The sequence below is a fragment of the Triturus cristatus genome, chromosome 1_1, assembly GCF_964204655.1.
Source record: "Triturus cristatus chromosome 1_1, aTriCri1.1, whole genome shotgun sequence".
Lineage (NCBI taxonomy): Eukaryota > Metazoa > Chordata > Amphibia > Caudata > Salamandridae > Triturus > Triturus cristatus.
In genome coordinates this window covers 3,129,776-3,155,840 of record NC_140579.1, presented here as the reverse complement: position 1 = coordinate 3,155,840, position 26,065 = coordinate 3,129,776, and the positions used below count along the sequence as shown (strand labels likewise).

At 49.3% G+C, this 26,065-nt stretch overlaps 1 protein-coding gene across 1 annotated transcript in view; it reads left to right on the top strand.

Annotated features, from left to right (window-relative positions):
• The window catches only part of LOC146869052 (E3 ubiquitin-protein ligase TRIM39-like), a 95,508-nt gene that overhangs the window by 29,007 nt on the left and 40,436 nt on the right, over positions 1 to 26,065 (top strand). Inside the window, exons 3-4 of the mRNA XM_085645090.1 lie at positions 618 to 848; positions 25,160 to 25,182. Of these exons, the coding sequence (XP_085501216.1) occupies positions 618 to 848; positions 25,160 to 25,182 (254 nt within the window). The remainder of the gene's footprint in view (positions 1 to 617; positions 849 to 25,159; positions 25,183 to 26,065) is intronic.

The window sequence follows — 26,065 nt, the reverse complement described above, 5'->3', positions numbered from 1 at the left end:
TCTCCATTCAATAACAGAATACACATCAGTTTTTTATGATTCTGAATGTGAAATAACCACACCAGTGATTCCTCCTCACTCTGTATGAGAGCCTTAGTAGGGCACACCCTGTGTGTCTCCTTCTGAGTGAACACATCCAGAGCCCTGGCAGGACAGGGGCAGCATGCACACCACCTACATCCTCTCTTTCATCCCAGGGGCTCAAACTTCCCGCCCCTCCCATTTACATTCTATTGTGCAGGTCATATCCACTCACACTTGACTTCAGCCAGTCTCCACTCAGCCTGCCTCTGGGTCTTTGACTGTCTCTGCCTGTGGCGGGTTCGCTTCCTTGCAATTTCATCATGGATCTAGCTTCTCTGCAGCTGCACAAATTCTGACCTCCCCACAGTTTGTGATGTGTCTGAGGAAAGGGGGAGGGCAGGAGTGGGAGCGGGCAGAAGATCGTGAAAGGGAAGGTAGTAAGAGGCTGCAGAAATTGGGAGAAGCACGCTAGAGTTCTGAATTTTGAAAGTAGCTATTAACCCCTCAACCCTCCCCCTGAACTCCCTCTCTAGGGACGGCTTGTAGGAAGCTTTTTAATATCTAACCAGCTTTTGTGCCTTTGCTTACGACAGGACATGTTAACAACTGAGAAGAATAAAATTGAATCTGGGTTTGAAAAACTGCGGCAACTCCTGAAAGAACACGAGCAAACACTTTGTGAAAAACTGGAGGAGATGGAGAAGAAAATTACCATGGTAGAAAATGCAAATATCACCAAACTGTCCAATCAAATCACCTCTCTCAACGCCCTGATAGCAGCAATAGAAAAGAAGTGTGAGGAGCCAGCGTGGGAACTCCTGAAGGTAAGATATCAATCAATCAATCAATCAATCAATCAATCAATCAATCAATCAATCAATCAATCAATCAATCAATCTACTTGGATTTGTAAAGCACGGCTAATCACCCGTGAGGGTATCCAGGCACTGGGCTCTTGCTGGGATCAGTTGAAAAGCCAGGTCTCGATTCCTTTTCTGAATTCAGGGAGAGAGGATGATGTTCGGAGGTGCAGGGGGAGGTCGTTCCAGGACTTTGCAGTGAGCTAGGAGAAGGACCGTCCTCCACTGTTGCTTCAGCGGATGTGGAAAGTGTGAGCGAGGGAGGTGAAGGGCAGGTGTCTGGAGGGTTGGTGGAGGTTCAGGCGTTCGTTGATGTATGCTGGCCCTTGGTTGTGGATGTCCTTATAGGCGTATGTCAACATCTTGAATTGGCATCTTTTCTGGATGGGGAGCCAGTGAAGGTTCCTGAGGTGGGTGGGGGGGGTGTGGTTCCTCCTGGGGAGGTCCAGGATGAATCTGGCATGTGAGTTCTGTATCGTCTGGAGTCTCAGGAGTTGGATGATGAGTCCTGCATAGCACGTGTTGTCGTAGCCCAGCCAGCTGGTGACTTGAACTTGAGTGACAGCTTACCTGGTGTTGATGGGGAGCCATCTGAAGATCTTTTGGAGCAGGTGGAGGGTGAGGAATCAGACGGAGTAGACTGTATTGATCTGGTCTTTCATGGTGAGTTTGCTGTCCAGAGTGATACTGAGGATTCGTGTGCGGTCTGTCGGTGTGGGTGTGCATCTAAGAGGGTCATTAGGATGGCGGGCGGACTTTGTCAGCCCGCCATCCTCTTGGAGAATGGTACCACCCGCCATCGGTGCGGGGGTCCCGTTGCACACATTAGGATGCACCCGCCACACTGGCGGGCGCATCCTGCATACTTGACATTGCAGCGGGTGGTGCTCTCAGCACCGCCCGCCACAATGCCAAGAAGGCATGTTGTGCATGGAACTGCAGGGGGGTACCATAGGTACCCCCCATGTGCACCCCCACCCCCCAGGATCCCTGGGGGCCCGCTATGGGCCCGCAATGGCAAAAACCACCCGCCTTTCCGTGGCGGCAACGGGTTCCCGCCTGCATAATAATATGGATGGCGGTGTCTACCAGACACCGCCACCATATAAAATGCTTTTCCACCCGGTAGGCAATCGGGCGGATTGCCTACCGGCGGACTGTCTTCCCGTCCGCCAGGGTCCCGCCGCCATGGTAATGTGGCAGGGGTAAATTTGTAGCGGGCAGAGGTTTTTGGCGGGCGGATCGCCACCACCATACCGGCGGTGGCGATCCGCCCGTTATCCTAATGGACCCCTAAGTTAGGAGGGCCATCAGGTGTCGTTCCACAGGGAGGTGTTATTCCCAGAAAATTGGCACTTCCGTCTTATCCATGTTGAGCTTCAGGCAGATGGTCTTCATCCAGTCGGTGACGCTTGTCATGCAGTTGTGGGAGTTCGTCCTGGTGGTGGAAAGGTTTTCTGTGAGCGAGAGGATGAGCTGGGCATCATCTGTGTAGGATATGAAGTTGAGGCCGTGGGTTCTGACGATGTCGGCCAAAGGCGTCATGTACGTGTTGAACAGGGTGGGTCTGATTGAGCAGCCTTGAAGGACGCCGCAAATGATGCTCTTGGGTTCCGAAGCAGAGGGTGGTTGGCAGATCTTTTGGGTGCATCCTGTGAGGAAGGATGTGATCCATTTGAGGGCGTCTCCCTGGATCCGGATGTGGTGGATTCTTTTGATGAGGGTGTGGTGAGATACGGTGTCGAATGCTGCTGAGAGGTCGAGAGGGATCACGGCCGCTGTCTCCCCACGGTTGAGGAGGGACCTACTGTCATCGGTGGTGGTGATCAGGACAGTCTTGGTGATGTGGTTGGTGTGGAAGCCAGTTTGGGAGGTGTCCAGCAGATTGTTGCTCTCCAGGTGCTCGGTGAGTTGATGATTGATCCCCTTCTCAGGGACTTTGGCTGGGAAGGGGAGCAGAGAGATGAGGCGCTAGTTCTTGAGTTCTCTAGGGTCGGCGGAGGGTTTCTTGAGGAGGGGGTCTGACCTCTGCATGTTTCCATTGATCAGTAAAGGTGGCTGTGTTGGGGCGTGGCCGGCAGCCAAGCATGGTGGCCGCATCGTAACCGAGCTCCGGACCTGGGCCGCCAATATCCTGCATAATACCCGCTAGTGGACGCAGGGCAGCCTCCTGTGAGACCGGGAAAGGTTGCGGTAGCGGGCGAGAGGACCCGGTGCGACCAACGCCGCAAGAGAGCCGGGAACGACGGTGAATTGGTCCCCGAAGGCCGGGCGGAGGAAAAGGCAGCCGCACCCGGAGAGCTGCATCGTGGTGACGGCCTACGCATGAAGAAGCCGATACGCTACGGGAAACCTGGCGCGCGGCCGTGCAGCCTAAAGCGCATGAGCACACGAGTGGAGCCCGGAGGGAACGGAGGTGGTGGCTGCCGTGACTGGTGAATTGCACGACACCAGACGGGCGAGAGCAGCAACTAATTGAGAACGAGGCTGCATGCGGCCTACCGCCTCACAGGCCTGATGCGAAACGCAGTGGTGCCCTGCTGAGAAGCGGAGAGGCGGGACGCTGCGCCGGCCGGGTGAGTTTGTGATGCGCCGGCCTGACGGAGGTGGACTGTGGGAGAAGCCGTGTAGCAGGGAATAACTGGGCGATAATTTGGAAATGGCGGCGCAGGAGGCGACAGAAGGAAGGGGGAGATCATGAGATGCCTGTGACGGCGAGGTGGAAAGCACACAAAAGCGCCTGGAGAGATCTCTGTTCGTAACATGCAAGCACCACAACCAAGGTGACGTGAATGGATTGTGAGAGGGTGATGTGGCACAAACTGGGAGAGGTTGCAAGACTTGAGGCCCACCGCATTCTCTGGGCGTCCGCTCCCTTCCCAGCAACCGCGGTGTAAGAAGGGTGACGCTGTCGTGCTGGTGCTCTGGGCGGGCCACTGTGGAGAAGACAGCGTCAACCACCACCATTGACTGCATTAGGGCACAGTTCGGATGAGGGGACACCGTACCCATGCGACAGTGGGAAACACTAGCAGACACGCCGGATAGGGTGACCTGAGGACGCGCGCCACAAAGCGGGAAGCGGTCATCCACGTCACTTATTGCTGCACTGGCCTGCAGGATGGGGCGCAAGGGAGTACGACAACCTGACCAGGGCGGACAAGATTGCGTCCCGGACACGGCGGACCCTACCGGGGGCAAGTCCGGACCAGGGTGTGCAGCGTCGTCAGCGACGCCCGGCCCAGTGGAAAAACTGGATCTCATTTTGCAAGAAGTGCGCGACTCCAGGAAGGCACTAGAGCTACAAATAGGGACACTGTCTGCTGGCCTTGGGTCGCTCCGAGAGGACCACACTAAGATGGCGGATAAGGTGAAGATGCACACTGCGACGCTGGAAGATGTCGTACCACGGCAGGCTCAGAATGAAACCAAGGTTCTACGACTGCAGGAACAAGTAACCGCCCTGTTGGATCGTGTGGAGGATGCGGAGGGAAGAGCCCGAAGGAACAACATACGAGTCATTGGACTGCCGGAAAAAAGTGAAGGGAGCTATATATGGAACAATGCTTCCGGGACCATGTCGCCAACGAAGGACTTTCTACGCAATATTGCATAGAGCGCGCGCACAGGATACCCATGGGGCGCCCAAAACCGGGCGCTCCACCTCGACCGCTAATAGTAAAATTGCTGAGTTTTCGGGACAGAGACCTCCTGCTGCAGAAAGCCCGCGAATTAACTCCGATAACTTTTGAAAACACGAAGATCTCACTATATCCGGACTATACGATGCTGGTACAGAGGCAGCGCTCCTTCTTCTTGGCAGTCAAGAAACAGCTCAGAGAACTGGGCCTGAAGTATGCACTGCTTTTCCCGACGCGACTAAAGATCATACAAGAACAAAAATCCTACTTTTTTGAAAGCCCAGGCGATGTGGAAGACTGGTTGGAAGTAATGGAACTAAAGAGTACTGCACCGACTGACTCAAAGGCATCGGCAAAGAGCGGGAACAGCAAGGTGACCTCACCAGGGAAAAGACGGCAAAGAACGGACAGAACGCCTGCGAGGCAGTACATCACGAAGCAGCAGATGGAGCAGACCAAGGCCGGGGCGCTGGTGGCGGCGGCCGCCCTCACGAACAGTCTGGAGGTGACGACTCGGCCCTCCTCGGAGGAAGAGGCCACGCACGAATCGGACTCTTAAGAGCAGTGTCGCGCTGTTCCCCTCTGCGACCCCGCAAGTCATCAAAGACTTATATGGCTGACTGTATTCGCAAGTATAATTTTTTCTTGATATCTGTAAATGTAGGGCGATCTTCTGTAACGTGCCCGCGAAACTGGCGGGTCTACACACACTAGCCTACATTCAAACGGCACAGGTTCCGTAGTAAGCTTGATCATATTACTGCACGAGAATACGCCACATGTGGAGCGCTAGCAATGTCCCCCCAATGACAAAGGCGCTATACATGACCAATGAGGTTTCTTTTTTGTTTCAGTTCAGTTTTATGGTCTGGTATAGTTGGATGACCAGACCGAGTATTGGGTTGTTGGGGGGAGGGGACGGTCTCCCGGTACCGGGAACATTGGATGGCTATTGCATCCGGAAGATGCATTGTTCCTCCAGCAGACACAAAAATAAAGGAATGACGTCGCAAGGTAGATACACCATAATAACATGGAACATACGGGGCATGGGGACAGTACAGAAAAGACATAGGATACACGCCCAGCTTCAACGCCGAAAAGCACAGATAGTGTATCTCCAAGAATCCCACATGACGGACAGCGAAGCGGTAAAGCTGCGCAAAAAATGGAGGGGGCAAATCTTCTCCACCTCCTACTCCAGCTACGCCAGGGGTGCCACAATATGGGTGAGGCATGGAGTACCATTCCAGGCAACGGAGCAAAGAGTAGATAAGCTTGGTAGGTACATATTTGTGAAAGGCATGTTAGACGGTCAGCCTATGGTGCTTGGCACGGTATATGCCCCGAATACGGAACAAGACAAATACTGGGATGTGGTGAGCGGGGCGCTGGTGGGTTGGGAATCGCACCCCTGGATACTGGGAGGGGACTGCAATGCGGTGATGGACGTAACACTGGATAGATCACACCCGCCGCTACATGGGTGGGCGTGTTCAGGCAAGCCGAAGCACTGGGCAGGTGGGCAAAGGGCTGGGAACTGTGTGATGTATGGAGAATGAGACACCCCACGCACAGGGAATACTCCTATTATTCTGCAGTGCACGACCTACACACAAGAATTTACAGGATGTACTGCTCCACCAGAATAGCAATGCAGACGCTCAACGCCACATACTTACCAAAAACTTTCTCAGATCATAATCCACTTGAGATAACCATGGCATGGGGGAGGGTACCCACACCAGTTCCCACATGGAGGCTATGGCCGCAGATGCTGGAGGACCAAGTGCTCCGCAACGACCTTTCTGGGATCATAGAACACTACTTTGCAATCAACAGCAACACAGCGTCAAGCAAATTGATAGAATGGGATGCTTTTAAATCAGTGATAAGGGGGAAAGCAATCAGTACGACAGTGGGTGTCAGGCAGGAAATACATAAGAAACTAAAAGAGGTAGAGGACGAAATGGGTACACTAGAGCAGGCAGCAGTTACACGTGTCGACTGTAAGGGCCCACTGCAGGAAGCAAGGATAAAACACGCAGAAACACTAGAGACGCTACGGGTCATTGACTACCAGGCATACACGAGGAGAACCCATGCGGAAGCGGACAGGTCTGGTGCACTGCTTGCCAAGTTGATACGGGATGCTCCCCCTACAGCGGTTATACACGAGATAGAGACACTAGATGGAGGAAAGGTATGCACGCAAGCAGACATTAATACAGCCTTCCGCCATTACTATGCCACATTGTATAGCACCACAGACCATGACCTAGAGCCCCAAACAGCAGACTTCCTTTCTGCTCTGACGTACCCAAGGCTCACAGCGGAGGCGCAGAAAGGCCTCACCGGGCCCATTACGCAAGCTGAGATTCGGACAGCCATAAAGAACCTCCCGTGAAATAAAACCCCTGGCATGGACGGGCTCCCAATAGAATTTTACAGCACATATGCGGATCTCATAGTCCCTCAATTGGAAATGTTGTACAAAACTGTATGGAAGGAGGGGGCCCTGCCGCTCACAACAGCGCAAGCATTGGTTATATCACTTCCGAAGGCGGGAAGGGACCCTGCGGATATGGCAAACTACCGGCCGCTGTCCCTACTAAACTCGGAATATAAAATATTAAGCAAGGTACTGGCTACTAGGTTACTGCCCGCCCTGCCTAAGCTCATACACATAGACCAAACTGGGTTCTTGCCATCACGTAGCACGTCCTTGAACATTAGAAAATTTCACCATTTGATGTCGGAAGCCCCAAGCCAATATCCACACGCGGGCTGCCTTTCGCTGGACCTAAAACAAGCTTTCGACTCCATAAACTGGGAATACATGTTTCAAGCTCTGGGGAAATTTGGGATACCGGAGGGTTATATTGCGTGGATACGTTTGCTATATAAAAACCCTGTTGCCAGAGCCCGCACGGGAAACCACATCTCTAGTGCATACACGATACATAAAGGGACTAGGCAGGGCTGCCCTCTGTCACCTCTAATATTTATATTGGCTCTGGAACCACTGGCCATAACGCTGCGGAAAGAATCCTGCCACGAGGCATATTACTGGGACACATGCAACACCTTTTTTCGGCATACGCAGATGACATTCTCTTATACCTGCATGACCTAAGAATGCCTCTAACCGCAGTACACGACACGTTCTGTCGCTTTGCCAAGGTTTCAGGATTAGCCATTAATATAAGAAAGTCACACGCCTTCTTTTTTACAGAACACACAGGGATTGAGTATATGGCCTTTGGAGACACGCGTATAGAAGTAGCCACGGACACTTTTAAATACCTAGGTATACAAATATACAGGACACATGCGGATATGCTAGATGGTAACCTACACAAAGCAATCCAGGCCCTGCGATCCAGCATAGGGTTCTGGACAGCACTGCCATTGTCAGTGATGGGAAGAGTGGCCCTTGCAAAAATGGTGGTCCTACCGAGACTTTTATACTATTTATCCAACATGATGCTCATTGAACTAATTTGGGGTAATGGCAGACGCCGCATCAGCCTTAAAAAGCTACAAGTGGGTACACGTATGGGGGGACTGGGAGTCCCAGAATTGCGAGCATATTACTACACCTGTCAATTGTCAACAGAAGGAGCTGACCTAATTCACATGTTGTGGATCTGTCCAAGAATACGAGGGTGCTGGGACACCATAAGGCATAGAATAGGGGAAGCGACGGAGCGGGAGGTGAAGAACACGGTGGAGGAGTGCATTCTAGGATTGCATACACAAGTGCACAAATACAAAGTACAATACCGACTTATGGATCTTGCACTTATATTAGCCATACGTAATATTACAATGAGATGGAAATCATGGAGACCTCCAGACGCATTGGCATGGCACTCGGAACTAATATGCTGGGGCACTGCAGAGAGCGCAACACTTCACAGGGAAGAGCTTAAAGGGTTGCGGAAAGTACCAATAGCATTAGAGTGGGATGCTCTATTGGAAGCTCTAAAGTCCATAGCGGCAGCTGAAACCCAGCCATAGGTATTACAACCTAACACATACAAAAATAACCAAGCCCTAAAACCAACGTATATGCAGGAGGTATTAAGGCACATGCACACGACCAGGCAACAAGCATAGGCTGAAGTTTACACTTACAAGACCGGAAGGAGAGGTACGCGTGAGACCGGGGAGGGTGGGAAGAGGGGAGTTTTGGGTAGTTAGTATCAATATTGTAGTAATACGCTTGTCACAAATGTTCACCTTCTTTTTAGTTCATTGCTAGACAATGCAACAGCCGCATTAAGATGTTGTATATACCTGGATTGTGGCGGAGAGCTGCAAAGGACTACTGTATACAGGACTGGATGTATAAAATGTTACAAGCTGCACACATTGTAATGATGCAAATGAAAATAAGAAATGCAATAAAATATGTTTAAAAAAAAGGTGGCTGTGTTGATGAATGCGTTGAGAATAGAGGTGGTGGGGGCAGGGGTCCGTGGGTGCTCCAGAGTGGATGGAGTTCATGATGGCTGTGGTGCTCTGTGTGGTGAGCAGTTTTCATGTGGTGAGCGGATGGTTGGGTGTGGCATCAGTTGACATAAGGCTGTAGAGGTCGTTGTTAATGCAACACCAGGCAATTCCAGTGAAAGTTATTAACATGGAAATGAAAGAGCAAATTGTGAAAAAAGCTGAGGCAGCATCTTAGAGAATTGAAAAACAAATCCTCCTTTTCTAAGAAGTTTGAAAATATTTCTGTTCTAAAGCTGTTACTTTTTTCCTGAAACAGATGGCAACTAGCGTTTGCGTTCACCGATCTTTTGTTAGGGCGAACAGCTATATAACTAGGCATTTGGAATAGGTAATGACAAGCTCACTGGTTTTTCTCAGCTCCAGATAAAGATTGCCACAGAAAACGCTTTAGATTGAAGAAGATTGACAATTTTATATCACATGTAACCCTTGGTCATATTACAGAGTGCGTGACATGAAAGTCCGCAAATTGCTGCCCGGCAGCACAAGAAATTTGATGTATAACTGGATTATCATGAAACCGTGAACGGCAACCAAATTCCTCACCAATTTGGCTCAGGGTGGGATTAGAGGTTTAAACCTCCTCATTGGGGTCATACGCTGTAACTTTTAACAGTGATGCGCTGCTCAAATAGGTTGATTAGTTTACAACCCAGAAGCTTCCTGAGAAATAGCTCCATGTAAAGGGCATTAGATGAGGGTGACAGAGAGCATCCCTCTGAGGGTGACAGACCGCATCCCTCTGAGGGTGACAGAGAGCATCCAGGACATCCCTCCGAGGGTGAAGGAGAGCATCCCTTCGAGGGTGACAGATAGCATCACTCAGAGATTGACAGAGCGCATCCAGAACATCCTACAAGGGAGGCTGGTAGCATACCTCCCGAGAGCGATAGGGAGCATCCCTCCGAAGGCGAAAGGGAGCATCCCTCCGAGGGCGACAGGGTACATCTCCTCCGAGGGTGGCAGAGAGCATCCCTCCGAGGGTGGCAGAGAGCATCACTCAGAGATTGACAGAGCGCATCCAGAACATCCTACAAGGGAGGCTGGTAGCATACCTCCCGAGAGCGATAGGGAGCATCCCTCCGAAGGCGAAAGGGAGCATCCCTCCGAGGGCGACAGGGTACATCTCCTCCGAGGGTGGCAGAGAGCATCCCTCTCTGGTTCCACAGCCAGTTCTGAAACAGTGTAAGTTGAAGTAGTTTATAATGACCATGACCTGTCAATGTTGCTATAAACATGTACTTTACCAGTTAATCCAAACTCATGTTCAAATGCCATTTCTGCTTCTTGGCAAATAATAGATAGTAAAGCTATGCGTACGCGGGCTGATACCGGGAGCACCTCTGTCTTGGTGCTCCTGGATTTATCAGCCGCGTTCGATACCATGAGCCATAGAATCTTGCTGGGACGGCTGATGGAGATTGGAGTGGGCGGCCAGGCCTTACGGTGGCTCCGCTCCTATCTAGCGGGGAGACACCAATGGGTGTCCATGGGTTCCTTCACCTCAGAAAATACCCCTGTGGACTTTGGAATCCCACAGGGCTCCAGCATCAGCCCCATCCTATTCAATATATCCCTACAACCGCTTTTTTCTATCATCAAGGCATTCGGGGTGGAGCTGATTAACTATGCAGATGACACACAACTGGCTTTCTCCCTGGAAGGTGACAAGGCGGTTTCTCTGGAGCGGTTCCAAAGCTGCATGAGGCAGACTACGGACTGGCTACAGAGGAACTGCCTGCAATTCAACGGAGATAAAACCGAGCTGCTGTACTTTGCGCCAACTAAACGGACTCAACATCTACCAGTGGACTTTAGGCTCACCCCGGACGCGGCCCCACTGGTTCCAGCTGGCACAGTACGGAATCTCGGGGTGCTATTCGATGACAATCTCCAGTTGGACTCACAGACAAATAAAACATCTAGTACCTGTTATGGACTGCTGCGTCTTTTACGTCGGATTCTTCCATTGCTGCCTGTTGACTCCCGCAGTACGATCGTTAGGAGTACAATTCTTAGCAGATTGGACTACTGTAACTCGCTGTACCTTGGAGCCCCCCAATACATCATACAGGGGCTACAGAGAGTACAGTCAGCCGCTGCTAAGCTGGCACTGGGCCGCAGGTTCGACTCTTCCTCCACTCAGGCACTTAGGGACCTTCATTGGCTGCCTGTTAGAGAGAGGGTCCTCTTCAAGTCCCTTTGCCTGGTTCATAAGGCGTTTCATGGAACAGGACCGGTCCCACTTCAAGGGAGATTCTTAAGGTACTCCCCCGCAAGGCAGTTGCGGTCATCCAATGCCAGCTTGCTGGTCCAGCCCAGGTTCAAACGGGCAAGATTGGGGGGGAGGGCCTTCAGTGTGGTCGGAGCCCGAAGCTGGAATGAACTTCCATCTGAACTCAGACAGTTGCAATCACTTATGGAATTCAGGAGGAGCCTCAAGACCTGGCTCTCCCCAGCCGCTTGATGCCCCCTACTCTACCCCCCTCAGCACTAAAACATCTCGTTTGGTTGAAAGCGCTTGGATACCCGAAGGGTCACAGTGCGCTATATAAGTATTCATACAATACAATACAATATGTTTCCCTGGGTGACCAATTTGGAAATCAAGCCAACCATCACCAGTGTAGCTAAAGGTTTGGTGTATAGTTTTGTGTCAGTGATGAGAAATGAAAGGGGTCCAGTAAGACCCACAGTCCAAGGGAGGGTCATCCGTCTCACAAGAGAGGACCACTTTTGCCCCCTGCTAGAATGATGGACCCGGACCCATTGATATGACCTTGCGACTCAGTCTAGGATGCTCTTCCGTGATCTCTTGATGTAGCCTCTCTTACAGTTACAGGAATTTGACTCCTGTCCTGGTGATGAACCTCTTCTGTCAGTCAAGGACGATGGCCCATGACCTGTTGATGAACTCAAACTGTCCTATATGTTTGGGTTATCTGATGATAGTGGTCCTGCGCTTGCCACTTCCCACTAAGTCAGTAATTCTACTATCTTATATTTTCAATAGACAATACACAGATGTGGGGAGAAGCGCCCTACAACAGAAGGCTCCTCTACTCTATAGGCAGCCGACAGCTCCTCTATTCTATAGGCAGCCGACAGCTCCTCTATTCTATAGGCAGGCGACTGCTCCTCTATTCTATAGGCAGCCTACAGCAGGGGTCCTTTCCAGGTTGCCCTCACCTGTAAGGAAGCGGCAGTAAGGCATCCTAGCTCTGAACCTGGTTCAGTGTTTACAACTGTGAGCCTCGTGTGTGCTGTAGTTGCTATATTGATTCACAACAAATGACTACACCTTGACGACCACTGTCAGAGAACCAAGATTTGTGATATAATGCTCTGTGACATCAGAGCTTTTAGGAAGAGCTGAACATAAGACTATCATAGTAATTCATGACCATCAAAGATGTAAATGGTGTTTTAGGTTCGATATGATTCAGAATGTGTGAAAGAAAAATATCTTTCTAGTAAAGATTGACTTTTTATACCTAAAAAACATATTGTTTCTTATTTACATGTTTATCTAAAATTCGACGCTATTTATCTCCATCAGTGCTTTGTGGGTCTTGACACTGGTCAAAGAGACTCCTGGCACAGTGACCTGGGTTTCTTACTAGTATTTGTCCTAGTTTTTTAGATGTAGATGAAAATTCAAGAGCTCTATCTCTGGAGCTGGCATCAGGCAGTTCTGACATTTTATTTATTGGCACGGACTGGTCGGGTTAAAGTCTTTGTCACTCAATCTTGGCAGGAAGAGAGAGTGGAGCTGGGTGTGCCGTGACAGAGGAAACTGAGACGAAGGCTCAGACGAGAGGCCTTCCCTCCCGGCTGCTACACAGAACTGCATTAACTCTTCTGGGGATGATGGATGCAGGAAATGGGCAGCAAATGACCTTCAGAGCATCATTTGTCTCCCTCATTCCTTTCCATTCACAAACGTTTGGTCCACTTCAATGACCTGAAGAAGGTTTCCACAATCTACCTCCCTATCTGTCAGGCTCACTCTATCCTCCATCATATGTACTATTCACACACAGGGGAACCAAAATGGACTCCTGTCCCCATACATTAAACACAATAGACACACTCTGAGCTCACCCTAACCTCCACATGCAGCACGCATGTATCATGCACTGTCTCCGCTGGTGTCTAAGCGCTATAGATTACAGCTAGTAGCTAAATTGTGACAAAGATTTTAGTGTATGAGACTCCATTAGGATAACTCACATCACTGCAGAGATCCAAATACCTGTATTCAAAGCGTGATATACAGAGTGTTCATGGGAAGAAACCAACTTCCATTTGCCGCTCTGCCTGTGCTGTCAGTGTGTGTGATATCACCTGTAGGTCTTGTAAAATGTCTCCTCTACGGGTGGAAACCATTCATGATTTATAATATTATGTGAAGTTCTCCATGTGCTGGGGCATGTGATACAGATTAGAATATAACAGACAATGCAGTGTCATGTGACCCCATTCAAAATATCACAGACTATGTCATGTGGCCTCATTCAGTAAATCCTACACTGCACTGCTTCATGTGATAACATTCAGAATATCACAGATTGAGTCATGTGACTTGTTTTAGACTAGCAGACTGTGTCATGTAAACTCATTCCTATCACCCACTGCTGTGTCATGTGACCAGGGACGTTGATTCTAGGAGTGGGCGGAAAAATCAGCTTCTTTGGCACAGTTTGCCACATTCTGTGCTCTGCTTGGAGCACGGAGTTTGGCAAAAACTCTGCCTGCCACCGGCACTGCAGAGTTTGACGTCCACCCTACAAACACTGCTCAAAAGTCAATCTGTCCCAAGTATGCGAGTGGGAAAACGAGCTGCTTACATGGGCTTTGTGCATCTCTGAAAAGCCCGCAAGCTGTAAAATGCCTGCACCCATCCGTGCCCACACTTTCCAGCTCGAGTCCGAAAACTATGCCCTTCAACGCCCTTCAACGTCCTTCAACGTCCCCTTTCATTCTGGTGACAAAGCTGAATTCAGAATATAAACTTCTGCTTCCACCAGTAACGCTGAAGGCGGTGCGGAAGTACGGCAGGATTTGCTGTTTGAGTTTGAGTTGAGTTTAAGGAATTTGTAGAGCGCACATACACCAGGCGGTTTCTTGGCGCTATGTAATTACTACTGCTCAAGGGGCATAACAACTGAGGGAACAGGGTGGTTAGGATTGGAAGGCTTCGGTAAAGAGAAAGGTTTTGAGATCTTTGCGGAATAAGGGATATTGGGAGCAAGACCTCAGTTGGAGTGGGAGGGAGTTCCAAAAGGCGGGAGCCGTGGTAGAGAATTTGGAACCTCCCCATTTTTTCCGTTTGAAGCGAGGTACCACCAGTAGTTGCTGGGTTGTAGAGCGCAGTTCTCTAGGGGGGATATAGTCTTGAATGGCTGTGTTAATGAAAGCCGGGGCAGTGCCAGACCGGGCTTTAAAGATGGTACAGCCAAGCTTGAAAAGAGCGCGTTGCCGAACAGGGAGCCAATGGAGGGATCTGAGAAGGGGGGTAATATGTTGTGACCTGGGTGAGTTAAAAACCAGTCGGGCTGCCTGGTTTTGAACTAGTTGTAGGCGCCTCACGAGGTACGCAGGCATGCCATGATAGATGGCGTTGCCGTAGTCCAAGCGAGACGTCACCATGGCCAGAAGTATTAGTTTGAGGGCAGATGGAGAGAAGAAACGTGAAACTTTCCGGATAGTTCTGAGGGAGAGGAAGGCTGAAGAGACGACGGCACTGACTTGAGAATGGAGAGAGAGTTGATTATTGATTTTGAATCCAAGAGTTTTGACAGAGGGGACCGGCGTGGGTGATGGGCCTAGAGAAGAGGGCCAGAAAGAGGAGGACCATGGACTGGAGCAACCACCCGTCAACACCAATTCCGTTTTGTCGGGATTGAGTTTCAGGTGGTTGAAGTTCATCCAGTCCTGGATAAAAGTCATGATGAACTGAAAGTTAGCAATTGACTGGGGGGAGAGGGAGAGGGAAAAAATAAGCTGGAGGTCATCTGCGTAGTTGTAGACAGAGACCTCCAGTTGCTGTAGCGCGAAAATAAGAGGGGCAATGTAAAGGTTAAATAACAGAGGGGACAAGGAGGATCCTTGGGGGACCCCGCACTGGACTGAGCGATAGTCAGCTGAGAACTCGCCCAGGCGGACCGCTTGGGTGCGCCCACTCAAGAAGGAGGAGAGCCATAACAGGGCAGTCCCTCCGATTCCCGCCGCCTCGACACGAGAAAGTAAGATGGTATGATCCACCGTGTCGAATGCGGCGGAGAGATCAAGAAGGACCAGGGCCTGAGACTTACTGGAATCCATACCTTCTCGAAGGTTGTCTAGGACCGATATAATTACTGACTCGGATGAGTGTGCGGGCGGAAACCAGCCTGCCTTGGGGCCAAGACGCTGTATCTTTCCACAAATTGGCTCAAGGTTCTGACCACATGGCGTTCCAGCACTTTTGCCAAGAAGGGCAGAAGGGATATAGGGCGGTAATTGACTGGGTTTGAGGAATCCGCGCCAGGTTTTTTTAAAATAGGTACAATCACCGCTGATTTAAGTGCAGGGGTAACAATACCCTGGGATAAGGAGCTGTTGAGAAACGAGAGAGGTGGAGTGGGGCAATGGGTATAAATCTGCTTCAGGATATAGGCAGGGCAGGGGTCCAAGGGGGAGCCGGATTTAACCATAGAAAGAATGGAGGTGAAAGAATCGATTGTGAGGGGGGGAATGGAGTCCAAGCGAGCTACGGCAGAAGGGCAACGGGGGTCAGTGAAAGAGGAAGATGGGGAAGGAATCTTGGCCTTGATCGTGCTGATTTTATCGAGGAAGAAGGAATTAAGGGAGTCACAAAGTGATTGAGAAGGAAGGGGTTTGAGAGAAGCTCTGTCAGAGTAAGCCAGGTCTTGGACGATGGAGAATATTTCTCTGGGCCGGTTCTCCGCAAGTTGAATTTTAGATGAGAAGTAAGCCTTTTTGGCTTCCAGAATAGACTTCTTATATTGGGCTAAGAGGGTGGTGTATTGGAGTCTGAGGGTGGGGCAGTAATCTCGTCTCCAAAGACGTTCCGCTTGGCGGAGGTTGAGTTTTTGAGTTTTTAGGTCGTTGGAAAACCATCGATTGGCATCTTTGAAGCGTTTGGACAAGATGCATTTCAAAGGGGCGATGGAGTCGCAGCCGGCCCGCAGCCAGCTATTGATAGATTCAGCCTGTGCTGAGGATGGCAGCCCTGAGAGGTCGGTGCTAGATGAAGAGAGCGTGGCCGACAGAGCCGCTGTATCAACGCGGTTCCATGATCGGGCCCAGACGTTTTTGGCAGGAAGGGGTTTGGGAAGTGAATGGGGGCATAAAGAAAAAGTGATCAGAAAATGATCCGACCAAACACAGGGAGAAATGGAAAGTGAAGTGACCGGGCAGTTTCGGTACCAAATTTGGTCACGGATATGTCCCAGCCTATGGGTGGGAGCTTGGACCGCAGGAATAAAATTGAGCGAACGAAGTGAGTCTGAAAACTCCTTGGAAGTTGCACATTCCTCGGGGTCTGAGGGCCAAAAGTTGAAATCTCCAAGGACTGCGATGGAAGAGTGGTCGACAACTAGGGTAGCCATCAGGTCTTGGAAGTTGGGAAGGAACGATTGCGGGGAAGAAGGAGGTCGATAAATAAGGACGCACGTGAGAGGGGGGGTCAGGGAAGGTGAACGGGCAACTAGACAGTCTGATGAGCCCAGGGAGGAGAATGCTAAAGGTTGGAACGTGAGTTCTTTGCGGGCAATCAGGGCCACCCCTCCACCGGGCTTTCCGGAAGAACAATCGACTCGGATAGCATAATAGGATGGTGGGAGTATAGCCAGTACGGAGGGGAGAGAACTGTCCGAGAACCAAGTCTCAGTAAGGAAAAGTATATCGGGTTTGTGGGACTCCAATAGCGAGAAAAGATCGAGCTGATGTTTAACTGCCGATCCGGTATTAAGATACATTGCGGAGACGGCTGTGGGAGGGTGGTCAGTGGCAGACGAGGCTGGAAAATAACTGGCGCGGGGCAAAGACCGGGAATTCAATTGGGATGAAGTTTGGGAGGATAAGAGGCCATATTTGGTAATTTGGTTGACGGCGACATTCGCCAATGGTCACTTGCCTTGTATCTTGGTCAGCTGCGAGCTGGAATAATGGATAATAGGGGTACAGTGACCTGCCTCTGGCCTCGGTCGGTCGCGGACGGGCGCAGACGGGCTTTCCTTAGGCGCGCCTTCGGCGCGCCATCGGCGCGCCCGCTGCGCTCGTCCACTGCGCTTCCTGTAGAGGCACATGTTTATGGAATGAGAGTGGATAGGCGGTAGGCGTGGCCTCCGAAGGGGGCGTGGCCTGTGATCGAAGCAAGACGCTGGGATAGCGTGTCCCCGCCGATTCCTATCAGCGGTGATCCCGCTGTCAGTTCAAGTAATTTGGGTGAGTGAGTCTTTTTAAAATAGACAAGAACACAAAGATAAATTTAAAATTAAGCACTCTCCCGGCTTTCCGCCTCAGGAGCAAAGTAACTACAAGTGGTGACGCTAGTGATCAGCGTCCCTTTAAGCAGTGGGCGGTGGGCGTGGCCTCCGAAGGGGGCGTGGCCTGTGATCGAAGCAAGACGCTGGGATAGCGTTTCCCCGCCGATTCCTATCAGCGGTGATCCCGCTGTCAGTTCAAGTAATTTGGGTGAGTGAGTCTTTTTAAAATAGACAAGAACACAAAGATAAATTTAAAATTAAGCACTCTCCCGGCTTTCCGCCTCAGGAGCAAAGTAACTACTACTAGTAACTACTGTTGCTGTTGTTACACTGTTAGAGAGTTGTTACAGAGTGCCATAGCTGTTGGCCCGACACAGGTTCATCTTCTCTTAATGAATAGGTAAGTGGTCCCCGCTTCCTCCTGATGCAATGCCCCCATAGGCCGCTATTTGCTCACAGTGGATACTTTGTATTTGTTGTTATTATCTGCTGGTAAATAATATGTGCAGTTTACACAGCATGTCACAACTTGGACAATAACATCAGAACATTGGAATTCTCTATAGGAGGGTGACGCAGGCAGCGGACGTGTGCGGAAAAGGTGCACGACTTTCCCTCTTGCAAATCCCGCTCGTTCTACAGTGGTAACTTTTTACTGCATGAGACCGTCGGTGCTACCAGTAATCCGTGTACACCAGGGGTCTCCAACCTTTTCTGTGGCGAGAGCTACTTCTGATCAATAAAATCATTGTGAGCTACTAAAGGCCGAGCAACTGGTGTATTGTTCCCAGAGTCCCCCCCCCCCAGCAACCCCTAATAAAGTACCTCTTGCAAGTGGTTCCTCGGCACAAACCGGAGCCAGGAACCTATTTTACATTTCTCTCATTATTTAATTACAATTTATAATGCTTCCAGTGAGCGTTTTTAGGCGCTGTCCATAGGCCGTAGTCGATAGGAGATTAAGTCATTTGCCCAGAATCAGAGGATGTCGAGCCTACGCCGAGACTCGAACCTGGATCCCCAGCTTCAAAGTCAGCAGCTCTGGCCCTTACGCCACACCCTCTCAGTCATTCAATTTCAATGAAAAGAAATGTAAAATAATGTTCCTGGCTCCAGTTTGTGGTCAGGAATGACTCAGATTACTTTATGTATTTAAAAAGAAAAGATCCTTGTGAAACGCTGCTTTAATTTACATGATCAGGCCTTGAAAAATTCAGGTCTAGTGACTTGAATACTCTACTGAGAGTCTAGAGTGCAGCTAATAATTCAACAACACACACACACCTCAGCCGACGCGTGGGGGTTTCCGAGATGGGATCTTGCGAGAGGGGTGGGATACGAACACCCGAAACAGCACTCTATGCTCACGTTTCCAGTTATCTCTGGACACAGAGTCGTGAACATGCACCACCCGCTTCCCACCAGTCAGCCTGCACTGCCAAAAGAACAAGTATTTAAGTGGCCTTTCCTGAGATAACACTATAATTTTTCTTTTAGTTTTATATAGCGCAAACTCGACCCGAAGATCTCAGAGCTCTTTTCCTGAGCACCAGTTGCGTTACAGACGAACACATTCATATTGTTAGGCATGGAGAGATTAACTGATTTGCCCAGAATCACAGGAAGTTGAGCATCTCTGCCGAGACTCAAACCCGGTTCCCCAGCTTCGAGGTTGACCGCTCTAGCTGTTAGGCCACATCCTGTCCCCTAATTATATCACACACCGGAATTGTGAACCTGCCACTATTGTTTAAGATGTGGGAGCTGGGGCGGGTTCCAGGGTCATGCAAGTGCCATCTCATATAAAAGCTATTAGCTAACGGGTGCTGTTGTTGGTTATTCATTTTGGACGGCACCCAGAAGGTCATGCTACAGGGTGCTGAAGAGGAACCCCCCATCATGTCACATGACTCTGAAGAGAAGGGCACACTGCACTGACGGAAACTCACCAGCACAAGCAGTCACACAAAAGGGCTTTTTTAAGTGTAATAATGTTTACATTAGACTTTTAGTTATCTGAATTCAACAATGAGCAACACGTGGAGGGGTGCATGCATGTCAAGCTATACCATTTCCATATTATGGCTTGGTGGAGCGGGGGCTCAGCCAGCTTCTGAAGCAGCTGATGCACTTCTGTTTCTAGAGAAAGCTTCACATCCACAGGTGCCGCACTAGCAATGCAGCTGATGCACTTCTGTTTCTAGAGAAAGCTTCACATCCACAGACGCTGCACTAGCAAAGCAGCTGATGCACTTCTGTTTCTAGAGAAAGCTTCACATCCACAGACGCTGCACTAGCAAAGCAGCTGATGCACTTCTGTTTCCAGAGAAAGCTTCACATCCACAGACGCTGCACTAGCAAAGCAGCTGATGCACCTCTGTTTCTAGAGAAAGCTTCACATCCACAGGCGCCGCACTAGCAATGCAGCTGATGCACTTCTGTTTCTAGAGAAAGCTTCACATCCACAGGCGCCGCCCTAGCAAAGCAGCTGATGCACTTCTGTTTCTAGAGAAAGCTTCACATCCACAGGTGCCGCACTAGCAAAGCAGCTGATGCACTTCTGTTTCTAGAGAAAGCTTCACATCCACAGGCGCTGCACTATCAAAGCAGCTGATGCACTTCTGTTTCTAGAGAAAGCTTCACATCCACAGGCGCCGCACTAGCATAGCAGCTGATGCACTTCTGTTTCTAGAGAAAGCTTCACATCCACAGGCGCCGCACTAGCAAAGCAGCTGATGCACTTCTGTTTCTAGAGAAAGCTTCACATCCACTGGCGCCGCACTAGCATAGCAGCTGATGCACTTCTGTTTCTAGAGAAAGCTTCACATCCACAGGCGCCGCACTAGCAAAGCAGCTGATGCACTTCTGTTTCTAGAGAAAGCTTCACATCCACAGGCGCCGCACTAGCAAAGCAGCTGATGCACTTCTGTTTCTAGAGAAAGCTTCACATCCACAGGCGCCGCACTAGCAATGCAGCTGATGCACTTCTGTTTCTAGAGAAAGCTTCACATCCACAGGCACCGCACTAGCAAAGCAGCTGATGCACTTCTGTTTCTATAGAAAGCTTCACATCCACAGGCGCCGGACTAGCAAAGCAGCTGATGCACTTCTGTTTCCAGGGAAAGCTTCACATCCACAGGTGCCGCACTAGCAAAGCAGCTGATGCACTTCTGTTTCTAGAGAAAGCTTCACATCCACAGGCGCTGCACTATCAAAGCAGCTGATGCACTTCTGTTTCTAGAGAAAGCTTCACATCCACAGGCACCGCACTAGCATAGCAGCTGGTGCACTTCTGTTTCTAGAGAAAGCTTCACATCCACAGGCGCCGCACTAGCAAAGCAGCTGATGCACTTCTGTTTCTAGAGAAAGCTTCACATCCACTGGCGCCGCACTAGCATAGCAGCTGATGCACTTCTGTTTCTAGAGAAAGCTTCACATCCACAGGCGCCGCACTAGCAATGCAGCTGATGCACTTCTGTTTCTAGAGAAAGCTTCACATCCACAGGCGCCGCACTAGCAAAGCAGCTGATGCACTTCTGTTTCTAGAGAAAGCTTCACATCCACAGGCGCCGCACTAGCAAAGCAGCTGATGCACTTCTGTTTCTAGAGAAAGCTTCACATCCACAGGCGCCGCACTAGCAATGCAGCTGATGCACTTCTGTTTCTAGAGAAAGCTTCACATCCACAGGCACCGCACTAGCAAAGCAGCTGATGCACTTCTGTTTCTATAGAAAGCTTCTCATCCACTGGCGCCGCACTAGCAAAGTAGCTGATGCACTTCTGTTTCTAGAGAAAGCTTCACATCCACAGGCGCCGCACTAGCAATGCAGCTGATGCACTTCTGTTTCTAGAGAAAGCTTCACATCCACAGGCGCCGCACTAGCAATGCAGCTGATGCACTTCTGTTTCTAGAGAAAGCTTCACATCCACAGGCACCGCACTAGCAAAGCAGCTGATGCACTTCTGTTTCTATAGAAAGCTTCACATCCACAGGCGCCGGACTAGCAAAGCAGCTGATGCACTTCTGTTTCCAGGGAAAGCTTCACATCCACAGGTGCCGCACTAGCAAAGCAGCTGATGCACTTCTGTTTCTAGAGAAAGCTTCACATCCACAGGCGCTGCACTATCAAAGCAGCTGATGCACTTCTGTTTCTAGAGAAAGCTTCACATCCACAGGCGCCGCACTAGCATAGCAGCTGATGCACTTCTGTTTCTAGAGAAAGCTTCACATCCACAGGCGCCGCACTAGCAAAGCAGCTGATGCACTTCTGTTTCTAGAGAAAGCTTCACATCCACTGGCGCCGCACTAGCATAGCAGCTGATGCACTTCTGTTTCTAGAGAAAGCTTCACATCCACAGGCGCCGCACTAGCAATGCAGCTGATGCACTTCTGTTTCTAGAGAAAGCTTCACATCCACAGGCGCCGCACTAGCAAAGCAGCTGATGCACTTCTGTTTCTAGAGAAAGCTTCACATCCACAGGCGCCGCACTAGCAAAGCAGCTGATGCACTTCTGTTTCTAGAGAAAGCTTCACATCCACAGGCGCCGCACTAGCAATGCAGCTGATGCACTTCTGTTTCTAGAGAAAGCTTCACATCCACAGGCACCGCACTAGCAAAGCAGCTGATGCACTTCTGTTTCTATAGAAAGCTTCTCATCCACTGGCGCCGCACTAGCAAAGCAGCTGATGCACTTCTCTTTCTAGAGAAAGCTTCAAATCCACAGGCGCCACACTAGCAAACCAACATTATTCAAGTGCTGCAGACTGAGTCTCTGCACGCGGGGGCTGGCAGAGGCAGTGTACGCACATCCCGCCTTGTATATCAGCCAATGGGAAGCGGCCAACATGGACTGGAAGCGCACCAGTTACTGACGGTGGGCAGTCTAACACTGCTCATGTAGGACTGACGTCACTCGCTTTGCCCCACCACTCCCCAGTGAAGCTTAATAGCCAATGGGAGCAGTTGGTGTGTGCGAAAGTAGGCAGGAATGGATAAGAGGCCAAAAAGGCCTGAAAATAAACAAAATTGCTATGACAGGATACAAAAGTGGGGGTCAGGCTGCGAGGTACTGACAGGTTGTCGGCGAGCTATCAGTAGCTCATAATCGACTGGTTGCAGACCCCTGCTTCAAATGTTTCTGGATTTTCTTCCCATAATTCTAGACAGTAATTTCATTGAAAATTAGCCAACGTACGACCACAGGACGCTTGCTTATTATTATTAAACATTCATCATCCTGAAGTCCTACTGTAATGAACCAACATACGGCCACGGGATGCTTGCTTATTATCCTGAAATTTTATCATCCTGAAGTCGTACTTTATTACCGTTTTAGTGCCGCTTGGCCTTCTAAGATCGTCTCCGAGGTAGCATGGTAACCCTTAAGTGATGAAGTCTACATTTTACCAATCAGAAAATGTATATTTTTGTGCCTCACTCATCTGGCTTCCCCATGTGATTTTATTTTTCATTCCTCTTTTGTTTAGCTCTCTACGCCCTTCAATTTCATGGCCCGTTTTCATGATGTTTTTTACCATATTCTGATAATTTTCTCAGGTATCTCTTATGTCTGTTTACCAGGTTAATTTTCAGTAAAACATCTTAAGAAAACCTTAATCCTGTAAAATAGTTTATTACCATAACTGTTACTTATTTGCAGCGCTTCTCACCCATGTCTTTGCTACTCCCTGGGCTGGGCATGATGATGAGGCGGTAACCGTAGAGCGACTGAAGGAAAGGCCGCAAGGGATAGAAAATGACCCATCACTGCGTGGCTCCATAATAAAGGCATACTGTGATTGGCCATGTCCTTCTGTAAAGCCAAACCTGCTGCCTCCAAGACAAGGCCTACTCTTCGCCTCTTGAGCCAATCCAGAAGCTGTTTCACAGCATAAGAGCAGCGTGGGGATTGGCTGGAGCAGGCAAAGTCAGCTCTCCTTTGGAGACCAGGGTCGCTGCGGATATGACCCCTGGCTCACTAACATTGTGCGGGTAGGACAGGCCTTATGTGCGCATGCCGGGTTGGTCATAGGAAGAAATCCATCCATCCTGACATGCGCACTTACACATCTTTAGACCCAGACAGTCTTCCGGTGCTGTCTATCATGATGCCACGCCCCCAAGTCTGCTGCTTGCAATGTGCAGTCGGCTCACCACTATAATATAAGCATCGCAACCGGGAATATAAACTGTATAAATGCATATTAGGGTCCAGGGGGGCAGCAAATACAGGGGGGCAACGCACCCATGGAGAAATTGCACCTGGCTGGAATTACATCCAGTACATCAGGACTAGAATTTTGTGATTGTTGCCCCCCATATTTCATGGTTTTCCTCCCTTATGCCAAGAAGCATCTCCAATGAGCTAGTGCCAGTATCTTGCCACAGTTACCCCCTATGCCAAACATTGCCTCCAGTGTGCCAGTAGCAGTGGTTTTCACAGGTGCCTGTCCATGCCAGCAATTGCCTCCAGTGTGCCAGTAGCAGTGGTTTTCACAGGTGCTTGTCCATGCCAGCAATTGCCTCCAGTATTCCAGCAGTAGAATTTTTCCATAGGTCCCTTTATAAGCCACAAATTACCTTCAGTATGTAAGGGTCAATGGCAGACTAGCAAGCATTACATCATATTCTCACTCACATTTACTCAACCACACTCAATCATTCATTCTCACTCAGTCTACCTCACTCTCACTCGTTCTTACTCTGACTCCAACATACTTACTTGCTCTAACTCTGTCATTCTCACACACTCTGTATCACTCATTCTCTCTCCTTCATTCACACTCACACTCACTCCAACTCTTACTCACTCATACATTTTCTCTTGTGCACTCTGACTCACTCATACTCACTGACACTCATCTTCACTTATTCTCACTCCCTTTTAGTGGCTCTCACACACTACCTGTCACTGACACTCGCTGTTACTTACACACACTCATGCTCACACGTACAAACACATTCACAAACACACACCCACACTCCGATCCCCAAGCTTGTACCCCACGTACATTTAAAAGCATTTTTTATTTGTCATCTGCCACACACGTACTCATTCTAGATCCTCGTGCCCCATTTTTTATTACACTAACAGTGAATAATAATCTATCATTCACTATTAGTGTAATATAAAATTGGCTGAAAACAAAGGCGGAGCACGGCTCCCATAAGGGGGAGCTGCCTGTGTGTTCTTGGTTCTCATTTGGTACCTCTGAAGCCAGAGGTCGCACAAGCAGTGTCAGAGGTCACAAGGGGCTGCGACCCCTGGTAATCCCTAAATGATGCCCATGCATGTGACCCTGTTCAGAACATCATACAATGTGCCAAGTGACCTCATTCAGAATATCAGAATGTGCTGTGTTTTGTGACTCCATTCAGAAGGACACTGTGCTATGTCATTACCATTCCGAATATCAGTTTCTGTTATATCTTGTGACCTCATTCTGAATATCACATTTTGTGCTTAGTCATGCGATACCCCAGAATGTGCTGTGTCGTGTGACCCCAGTCACTGTTTTCTAACCATAGATAGTAAAGTGTTTCACTCCTAAAAATACTGCCAAAACTTTAACATCTTCTGTGGAAGCTGATTTCACTGTGTTTGTTTCTCTGTTTTGCAGGATGTCAGAAGCACCCTAAGCAGGTACGGTTGGTTTATTATCCTCCTGTCAGTGTGTAAGGAGCAGGTCTCACTGCTGCAGTGTGTAAACACCACTACTGAGCTCACAGAAAGTGTTAGGAAACTTTCAGATCCTCATAAAATCCCTTTACATTCTCAAAACAAATCTTAAGTCCTCAGAAACCTCCCCTGTGTCATCTGGAAACTGTCTTAAATTTTCATAAATCCTTGCAAGTTTTCAGCAAACTCTTGAGTCTTGAAATAATTGCCACAGAAATGAGCTGCTGTCCTCACAAAACATATTTGTATCTTTAAAGCCTAACTGAAGTCTTACGAAAAGTTCCCTGAACATACAGAAAAAGCAAGCCCATTCTGGAAAAGTCCCCCCCTGCGTTTTCCTCAATTCAGAGTTGGGCAAAACCTAAGTCAAAATTTCCTAACTATACAAACACAAATGGTGGCTCTGCTCACAACAATTGCAGATCCACTTTTCAGCACTATTGTTAGGGATGTTGGATCATACACATATATCTTCATGGGGGGTAGAGGTGCTACCATGGTACGGCAGACACCCTGCCACCGAGGGTGTTCACCTGCTTAGGACAATGTCCTTGGCAGCAAATATACAAAATAATAAGTACTAGAGCACACATAGAAAGTCCACTCAATAAAAAAAGTAGTCCTAATATGAATTCCCTCAACTTTTTTACCCTTTTTTGTGAAGTTATCATATTCCATTTGTAGTTTCCACAATGTTCGGTTTATATATCAGCAGGAACGGCCAATATCTGCTCTATACGAGCACAAGCAGCTGACACGTGTTTCGTCCGTTGGGCTTTGTCAAGGCTGCAGACAAAATACATACATTGGTATGGAACATCATCTCTCATGAAATCTTTTATGTAAA